The following is a 10,045-nucleotide window of genomic DNA, read 5'->3' on the forward strand; positions in this document are numbered from 1 at the left end:
TTTCTTTCTTTCTTTCTTTCTTTCTTTCTTTCTTTCTTTCTTTCTTTCTTTCTTTCTTTTCTTTTCTTTTCTTTTCTTTCCCCCTAAGCTCTTAAGTTCTTCAGAAAGAGGTGGAAGACTTCGGTTGTTGAAATATGGTCTGTAGTATATACGGTGTGCACGGAATTCTTAATAAATATATTTTTAAAATTTTTTAATGTCCTGGCCACTAGAAGTGATATACCTTTAGGTACTGTATTAATTCTGTTGAGCCATTACACATCCTGGATATACTATAATTAAATTATGCATTTATGTTTCAATTTGGCCTACAGATCCAAACAATATGATACCAGAGAAGGAGGAAAATAGGCAATTTAGTATTCAGAAACACAGTCTACTTTTTAAAGAAAAGATTTCTAAAACTGAAAGTAGGGAAAGTAACGTTAAAATCTTTAACATAGAATTTCTATAATATACTTATTAAAGGCAGGTAGGAGGCATCCTGTGGCTTATTTTAGCTTTTCAACCTATGTTTTGAGAACAGAGATCTTCAAAGTAGTATGATCTCTCAAATACATCTAAGCATTAGGTCCTTTCAGAAACTGTCCTTGCTCTGGTTGTAAATCTTCAGTAAATGTGTCAATTCTATTTCTCTGTGCCTCCCATCTCCCGAATATGAATGTAACCACTGTTTATGAACAGGTATGTTTTACTGAGCTATTTATGTGAAGTTCAGATAAAAACTAAATCCTCTGGTACTTGTGTGGGAACAGCATTCAATCTTTTCTTACAAGGGTCAGTCTGGGATAATAGAAAACAACTAAATATAAAGGAATTCATAAACTAGTGAATGATGGCTCATGTCAGATTTATGCTTTGCATCCATGAAAACTCTCTTTCAGCTGTAACATAATGGAAGATGTCATTTCAACAGCACATTGCATGTGTGAGTTTATATTTTAATTATGTGGAGAAGAGGCTATAATTTCAGTTTCTTTTCTCTTAAATATCTCTTACCTTCCAATTGGAAAAACGTGCTAACTATAATCCAGTTAGAAAAACAGGGTCTTAATAATCTTGCTCATTATTCTTATGAAATACTAAGTACTAGATCATAAGTTTTAGATGTAGATTTTCACAAGTAAAATCCTATCACAAGTAATTCCTAGGCCTGTTGAAGTATTCTGTCCTGGAATTTCATATTTTCTACTATTAAGATGTCAGAAAAGTTTTGGACAATGCTTTTGTTTGAGGTGTGGATTGCAGCAGTGTTTTTTTATTACAGGATAGAGTGTCTGAGTAATCCCATGTTCAGACACCTTCAATATATAGGGACATAGCTCAGTGGTAGAGCATTTGATGGCACGTACACCCAGTCTTGCATTTACCACTTCCCATTTGTGTCCACTGATATACATAGAAGTGCTTGTTTTAAAATGTAAGGAGGTTTAGAAGATGGGGTATGAGGAAAGAGGTCATGTACGGATGTTCAGGAACACTTCTCAGCTGGTAGTATGGGGGTTGATCTCAGTGGGTAAATAGTGAAAGTCGGCAGTAAAGAGAGTTGTTCAGGTGAGACTCTATGAGGACTCTGGGGAAAGACAACACTATATTAAGACTCAAGAGATTAAAAAAAAATTGTTATTGCGCAAATGTTATGAGATTCTTTCACACCAAACTTTGGAGTATTAACACTGTTGGCACTGATCATGGCAAATTAATACAGGTTATTAATTGCCATTATGGGATTCTTTCAGTAGCATCTGCGAAAGCAGAATCAGGGTAGAATAACATGGTAGATGCTATGGAGTGACAATAACTGGGAAATTGCTCTGAAAGTTTCTCTGTGACCAGACCCATTCAGGAACTGAGTAAGAGATATGGGGAAATCAGTCATTAATCAGATTCAAGGAGTGCACGTGGTCTTGTGGGATGTGGTCTTCGAGGAGCTCTTTAATAGACTCCATAGTATTTCAGTCATGCTTCTCTCTAAATACCTGTTCTTTTCCCCTCTCTGCCAAATAACTTCTTTTACAAATCTCTTGAATTGCCATGATATACTCTGATTGCAATTCTCCATGTCGTTAGATATCCATGTCTGTCTCAAAATTTCCTCTTACTCTAAGTGAAAATTCTTGAGCAAGACAGGTATCTATTTCAAATTCCATTCTCTGTGCCGAGGTCAAAATCACCCAGCACACCATGCTCACTGCTTCATGCCCTCAGTGAGAACTGATGCAGCACCTCTAAAGAAGATGGAGTGAGCTAGACTGCCTTCCTTCTTAAAAATGTGAGAGATTTGTAATTGGGTAAAGGGTGTACTAGCCATAGAACCTGTTGTCAGTAGTGAGAGCAAGAATAAAAATGTGGATTTCTATTACAAGTGTGATATCTGCTGAATTTGCAAGGAGAAAAATCCTGCCACATTGGAGTAGCACAATGTGCTTATTTAAAGAAAAAAAAAAAAAAACTGGGAATACTGGCTATACAGAAAAACTGATAATTTGTTTCTGTTCTTCCCATTTATGAATTGTAATAATCTGTAGTCCCATAGGAAATATCATATTGGGTTCATAAGGGGAAAATTATGTTACTTAATGTATAAAGCATAGGCAAGTTCTGTTTATTGATAATGTACGGTTTGCCTGGTAACACACATTTAACTTCTATACTTCAAGCAAGGTAATACTTTTGTGCTTTTTTTTTCTAACGAAGGAATTTAAACTCAGGGAGTTCAAGGACTTTACATAAGGTCAGCTACCTATTATATCGAAAAACTGGAACACGAAACTAAATCACCCTGGGTTGAAAATTTTTATTGCTTCCAAAATAAGAAGTTCCCTTGTATGATTCACTTCAGGACCTTGCCTTAAAGTACAAAAGCAGTAATTAAATTGAACTTTTTAAAATCTTTATAATAAATTAGATTGATTACACTTCAGAAAAATAAAATAATTTGTAAATGAAAAACATTGCCCTGATTCTCCTCAAGTTCAGCAAAAAATCCACACAATGCCGTTACCGAGGGGGTCACACTTTCCTAGCTTTATCCATTTCCTAGTAAAAGCAGTCATTCCAAGAGTAAGTTTTAACTCTCATTTCTTACAGTCTGCAACTTCCTATACATATTCTGGCAAATATTAGACAAACTATATTAGGCTTAGTCTGGGGCAGGATTTTATTATACTAAGCAGGCATGGAAGTTGAGAACCTCGTAAATATTAATCATAGACTAATGAACAGTGGGAGATTTTTGAATATCAATCTGTACTAGGGGGAAATTTTGAATTAGAGACATCACTTCCTACCCAATAAATCAGTAGTGAAAAATTGAAGGCATTCTCGTGCATCTGCTTATGTAGCTAGATTTCTAGTCCTAAAGGAACATGCATCATGGACGCCAAAATAGATGTGATTTTATCGCCCCACATGGAGGTTTTGCATTTTTAACTGGACCTTCTCTTAAAATTTTAATTACCTTCAAAAGAAGCTGGGTTGTATCACAGAAAACTTGAGTGCATTCTTCAGTATTAGAGTTAAAATAGTTCAAGAGTAGTTAAAGCTTGTCACATTCTTCTTCATTAGCATTCACAAACCATTGCCCAAAGGGACTGAAAGACTCAAGGTTAAAAGAGGAGCTGAAATGCCAAAACTTGATTGGCTTGTTGCTTTTATTAAATGCGCATATTACTTCTTTTGTCTCTGGGAACAGGTACAATGCATAACATAAAAGAAAGACAGTATTTTCCATCATTTTTCAAAATCTCATAAATCATACAGATACAATCATATACATACTTCTGTATCCTTAATGATTGTCCATTAATGGAAAAATATCCCTTTACAGTAATCAGAGTTAATTATTTATTAAGACAAGTATGAGAATGGATAGTGATATCTAGGATTTTATGATATTTTTTTTTTTTTTTCTCAATGAAATGGGGCTTTATTTTAATTTCTTTTTTTTTTTTTTTCCCAATTAGATAAACATATATTTTTATCCCCAGGGGTACAGGTCTGTGAATCACCAGGTTTACACACTTCACAGCACTCACCAAATCACATTCCCTCCCCAATGTCCATAATCCCACCCCCTTCTCCCAAACCCCCTCCCCCCGGCAACCCTCAGTTTGTTTTGTGAGATTAAGAGTCACTTATGGGGATTTTATGATATTTTTGAGGTTGACAAAAAATCATGGGACGCAGTTTTTGGTTTGAGGGTTTTGTTTTTGTTTTTGTTTTTGTTTTATTCTCTAATATTCAGGTAGTATTTAAAACCTGTGCTAAGCATTAATATTTTAATAGAAACATGTGGAAGTGATTTTTAATAGTACAAATTCTTCTTCATACCATTATAATCAAATGAAAATGTTATCCTAAATAGGTATGATGGGAGTTGTGACACAAACACAGTTATTAAGGACACAGGAAAAGAGAAAGATCGAGGAAATGAGCCAGAAATGGTGAATGTCATTCTGAAATACACCAGAAATATTATTTTCAAAGTGATTACTTTATTCCATCTCCTGTAAATAGAAAAAGCAATAATCACTAAGTTAAATGATAGTATAGTAAGATGCTATAATTAAACATTGATCACTAAGTTTTCTGTTTTTATTACTAAAATTCCCAGAGTCATTGAGAGCAGGGAGAGTTACGTTGATCTGATATATTCCCAGTGCCTCATATTCAGTAGTTGTTCGATAAAAATTTTTAAAAAAAATTTAAAGGAGTAAGTGTACATGGTAGTTTTTCTTTTGTATGGATGTTGTAATCTCTCTAAAGACAACAAATAGTTTTTTCACAAATGTTTAAATTAGCTAAAATTGTAATATGGAGTTTCCCAACTATATGTAATATAATAACATAGAAGTGGTTACATCTTTACATCTATTTCAGTAAAATTTCTACGGATGCACTTGTCGCCTTCCACAATTACAGCACAAAGACTGATTTTTTGAGAACATTCATCTTATCCTTTCTATAATATTGAAGATGCGTTTATTTGAGGGGCTTGCCATATGCTTATATTTGAAATTTTAAGGAGTTGTTACCCTGAGTTCATTATATTTATGTATTATGTGTAGAAGTGGTTATTTTTACATAAATAAAATTTTGTGTGAGGATTAGCATATCAAAAATGAATTGCACAGGTGAAAATAATTACCTTTAGAGTTTCTGTTTTACTGTGCCACAAGTCATCTTATGTTTAATTTTTTTTTCATTTATGAGCACATTCATTATAACAATAAACCCCCCCCCCCATTTTTTTATGGAGTCTTTAAAAATACTAGTATGTGTTTTCATCGATATTATTAAGGGAAACAAAAGTAAGTGTCCTTCAAAATTTTATTGGCCAGTATCCATTTTGGATATAATTTTCTATACTACTTTCCATCTCATTTTATCTTATTTAACTTTTTTTTTTCTAAGAACCCACTGGTGTTATAGGTCATAGTTACAAAATATATTTATATTTGTCACAAGGACTTAAAATAATTTGCAGCTAGAATTCAGGACAAATGCTTTGAAAAGCACAGAAATAATTAAAGAGACTATCAAAACAAATAAGAAATATTTATTTTTAAGTAACTTTAACAGAAAAAGCATAAATCTTTAAGGTTCATTGTTGTTCAATATATGATAACAAATATAATGCAGGTATATTACTAAAAATGATAATATAAGTATAACAAGGTTGAAAAATGTAACCTGTATTTAAAACTTAAGAGTGTTAAAATCATAAAAGTAGTTAATCAAGGCAATCTTAAAATCTAACAAATAGAAGTTTAATAGTTCTATACCAAAAACAACAACAACAACAAAAACAAAACAAAAAACCCTCAGAAAATGAGAAAGATGTGGATAATTGTCTAAGTAATAATGAGTGTCAGACTTTTCAGATGGTCTTTGGACAAAATAAGAGGTAAATGAAGCGAGTATAATAGATATATATTCAAGTCTTTTATTGTTGACTTTAATAGCAGTAAACCAGTCTTATTCAATATCAGAAGGATTAGAGACTCACAAAATAATGTTTACCTTTTTATGTATGGTAAAAGTAAAATCTGTTGTTCCAATTAACTTGATATATTGCTTTTAATTATTTTGTTTTCTACACCATGAGTTACAATTGTTTGGCTATAATGAAAAAATGACCTAGAGAAAGGAGGTGAAAGGAACACAATTTAAAGTTTAATTCTAACACGATGGTGACACAAATTGCTGCATAGCCTGACAATTAATGCCTAGACTAGTGATGACCCTTTCTACCTGCCCACATTGCATATTTATACGGGAACCACTCTGTAGTTTTCTGTCTAACTTTGGTTTTCGTCTTTTCAGGTTTGGATTTATTCTTCATAAAGATGAAGCTGCACTACAAAAAATTGATCTTGAAACCATGTCATACATCAAGACAATTAACTTGATGGACTATAAGTGCATTCCTCAGTCATTGGCGTATACACATTTGGGAGGATACTACTTTATTGGCTGCAAACCTGACAGCACTGGGGCAATACCACCACAGCTTATGGTGGATGGTGTAACCGACTCAGTCATTGGATTCAATAGTGATGTGACAGGCACTCCCTATGTCTCTCCAGATGGGCACTATCTTGTCAGCATTAATGATGTGAAAGGTCTTGTAAGGGTCCAGTACATTACCATCAGAGGAGAAATACAAGAGGCTTTTGATATTCACACAAATCTGCACATATCTGATCTGGCATTTCAGCCATCCTTTACTGAAGCCCACCAATACAACATTTATGGTAGTTCAAGCACACAGACTGATGTGCTCTTTGTTGAGCTCTCCTCTGGGAAGGTTAAGATGATAAAGAGTCTTAAGGAACCACTCAAGGCAGAAGAATGGCCTTGGAACCAGAAGAACAGGCAAATCCAGGACAGTGGCTTATTTGGTCAATACCTGATGACACCTTCCAAGGACTCTCTTTTTATACTAGATGGACGACTCAATAAGTTAAACTGTGAGATTACTGAAGTTGAGAAAGGAAATACAGTCATTTGGGTTGGAGATGCCTAGGAGCCCTGTTAGATAACTATTGAATAAAGAGTTTTCCAGTGCATTGCACTTAATCCATTGTTTAAATTTATAGCTTAACTTTACAAGATGATACCCTAGTCAAGCATAAGTTACTTGGTTGGCCAAATAAAATAGATTTTTTTTTTTTTTTTGCAAAGATACACACAATTAGTACTATTGGTTGATTAGAAATACTTAAAACACATTAAGAACTACATTAATCACAGGAATCAAATCTACAATAACATTTTAAGCTAATAAAATAGAAATTTAAATACATAAAAATAACTGCAGGGAATTTCAGATGACTTTAAGCACTATTTCATTTTGGGGGTGGCTTATCTCTTATTCTTTCCTTTGTCTTTTGGTATGCTTAAAACTAGAAATAAAAAGGTATTGTGGAACCTTAAAATTCTTCAAAATATTCTGTCCCATCCACTGTTTATAATCTTTTGTGCCTTGAAGGGAATGTCACAAGAGGAAAAGATAGGTTAAATGCTGCATTCCGAACACCCCCATAACTATAAATCTTTTGTCATTAAAAGAGAAAAGTTTAACATTTATTGCACTAAATCCTGTCTTTGACACTATTTTAAACCTCAGCAAAATATCATTTGAAGGCATAAGTTGGCCTTAGGTTGTATACAGGTAACAAACTCTATTTGATACTTAACTGTATGGTCTGCAGCATGCTATGGAAAATGGGGAGGAAGGGAGGAAAATTAATTCTGGAAAAATGTTTGCAATGTATTCTCTACTCATTTTGCTTTTAATCATTGGAGTACACTGTATTTTAATGCAAGTTTGTCTCAGATGTCAACTGCTTACAAATGTTTATTATTAGCAGAATATGTTTCTTTCTTTTAGTCTAGTCCAGTGTTGAAACAGCAGGAACTTTCAGTTTTAAAAAAGAAGTATCATTTGTGTCTGCTGAAAGTAAACCACATATAGGGAAATTAACACCAGGGAGAAAATACTAGCTAGAGAATTGATAAGTATTAGTGGTTTAGGAGAATTAGTAGTGGAAATTGAGAGTAAGGGATAACTCCACAGTGGTGAGTAAAGAGATAATTTACTCTTGCATTGGCAATTTAAACATAACACATGGGGCACCTGGGTGGCTCAGTGGGTTAAAGCCTCTGCCTTCGGCTCGGGTCATGATCCCAGGGTCCTGGGATCGAGCCCCGCATCGGGCTCTTTGCTCAGCAGGGAGCCTGCTTCCTCCCCTCTCTCTCTGTCTGCCTCTCTGCCCACTTGTAATCTCTGTCTGTCAAATAAAATAAATAAAATCTTTAAAAAAAAAAAAAAAAAAAAAAACCATAACACATGAAGGAACTTCATTTCTTAAGAATCTTCCTAAATGAGTTCTGCTCAACTCCTGAATAATCCTTAAATGACCTCTCATTAACTGCGCATATAGATTAAAACCTAACTAATTCTCTTATTTGAGACACTATATAGAAATAAAAATGATTGCTTCTTCTTCTTCTTCTTCTTCTTTTTTGAAGGGCAAATAAAAGGCTAGCAGAACTGAATTAAAACTAGAGAGTTGGTTTATTGAAATAAGCAGATAATTATCTTGGCTTAAAGTAATAGCTTACATGTTTGGAGAATCTTTTTACTTTTTTTTTTTTTAATTGTTGCTAAAAATGCTAATGGGTTGTTGAAATGACCTCCGTTTACTGAAGGTAATCCAATAAGGTCTTTTTTAAATACAAATTTTACTCAAATTTAAATTGTATAAAACTGCTTAGAAACCTGAAATTTTATAGTGTGTGTAATATCTTATGTATATATAGCATCCTGAGCTGTGTGATACAGTAGATTTCTTCTTAGCTTAAGAAAACATTATAAGAGGTAGATTTAATAAACTACCAGCTTATGTTTCTACTTACCTGCTTTCCTTTTTAGCAATTTTCTCCCTTGTGAACATGAACCATATAAAGTGTCTAATGATTTAATATAAGTCCATCTCATACATTCTTCTTTGGTAGCTTATACCATGTGGATGCTCTGTCTGTAGACATTGCTTGATAAAAAGAGAATAAACCTCTTAAATTTTAACCCTTGAGAGTCCAATGTTTTAATGTGCATATCGATATTTTGTTTTGTTTCCCAGTGCTTCCAACATAGTCTGATGTTCTGCATTATTTTTAAAGTTGATTTGATGGGGTAGAGGGCAAGTAAAGTGAGATCAATCAAGGAAAGGCGTTTGTTTTGTCTTTTTATATAAAATATAAATTGTGTTGCAAATAATGATCTCATCAAAAATGTAAGTATGTGTAAAAACTGAAGAAAAAAACAGGATAGGGGCATCTGGTTGGCTCAGTTGGTTGAGGATCTGACCAGCTCAGGTCATGATCTCAGGGCCCTGGGTTTGAGCCCAGCATAGGGCTCCATATCCACGGGGAGTCTTCTCTCTCTCTCCCTCTGCCCCTTTCTTTTCCTCTCCCTTACTTGTACTCTTTCTTTCTCTCTCTCTGTCTTAAATAAATAAAATCTTAAAAAAAAAAAAAAAGGAAAAACCAGGATAAAATTATGAGGTGACTGCAAACAAACAAACAAAAACAAAACTCTAACATCAAATAGTAGATTTGTAATAAGCAGGGGCAAAGTGAAGCAATAGCGATTCAGGGCATGGGAATGAGAAAGGTGGGAAATCGAGAATGAAAATAGATGTGAGAGTCCTTGAGGGAGAACTTCGACCTTGACCAAGAAGAAATAAAAGTTTTATGTAAAGGAGGTGATATAGATAAGGCAAGAAAATAGGTTACGATATGATTATGGAGGGAAGGAGGTGAAGAATGCAAAAAGTAAATAAATAAATAGATAGATAGATAGATAGATAGATAGATAGATAGAAAAAGGATTTGGATATAATCGAGGTAATAAGGACTCAGTGATTTTTAAAAAGAGAAATGGCAGTGGAAACAACACTTTTAAAGTGCATTATTTTGAAATAGAATGAAGATTTGAAGAAAAGGGAAATTGGGGGCAGAGCCACTGCAACAAGGT

The 10,045-nt window shown here is 33.8% G+C and overlaps 1 protein-coding gene across 2 annotated transcripts in view; it reads left to right on the forward strand.

The window, feature by feature from the left end:
* FSTL5 (follistatin like 5) overlaps window positions 1–9,094 on the forward strand; it is a 771,710-nt gene extending 762,616 nt beyond the window's left edge. For both annotated transcript variants that reach the window (XM_059374351.1, XM_059374341.1), the window contains exon 16: window positions 6,328–9,094. In XM_059374351.1, the coding sequence (XP_059230334.1) occupies window positions 6,328–7,030 (703 nt within the window). In that variant the 3' untranslated portion in view covers window positions 7,031–9,094. The remainder of the gene's footprint in view (window positions 1–6,327) is intronic.
* Window positions 9,095–10,045: the final 951 nt, after the last annotated feature.

The sequence above is a fragment of the Mustela nigripes genome, chromosome 1, assembly GCF_022355385.1.
Source record: "Mustela nigripes isolate SB6536 chromosome 1, MUSNIG.SB6536, whole genome shotgun sequence".
Classification (NCBI taxonomy): Eukaryota; Metazoa; Chordata; class Mammalia; order Carnivora; family Mustelidae; genus Mustela; species Mustela nigripes.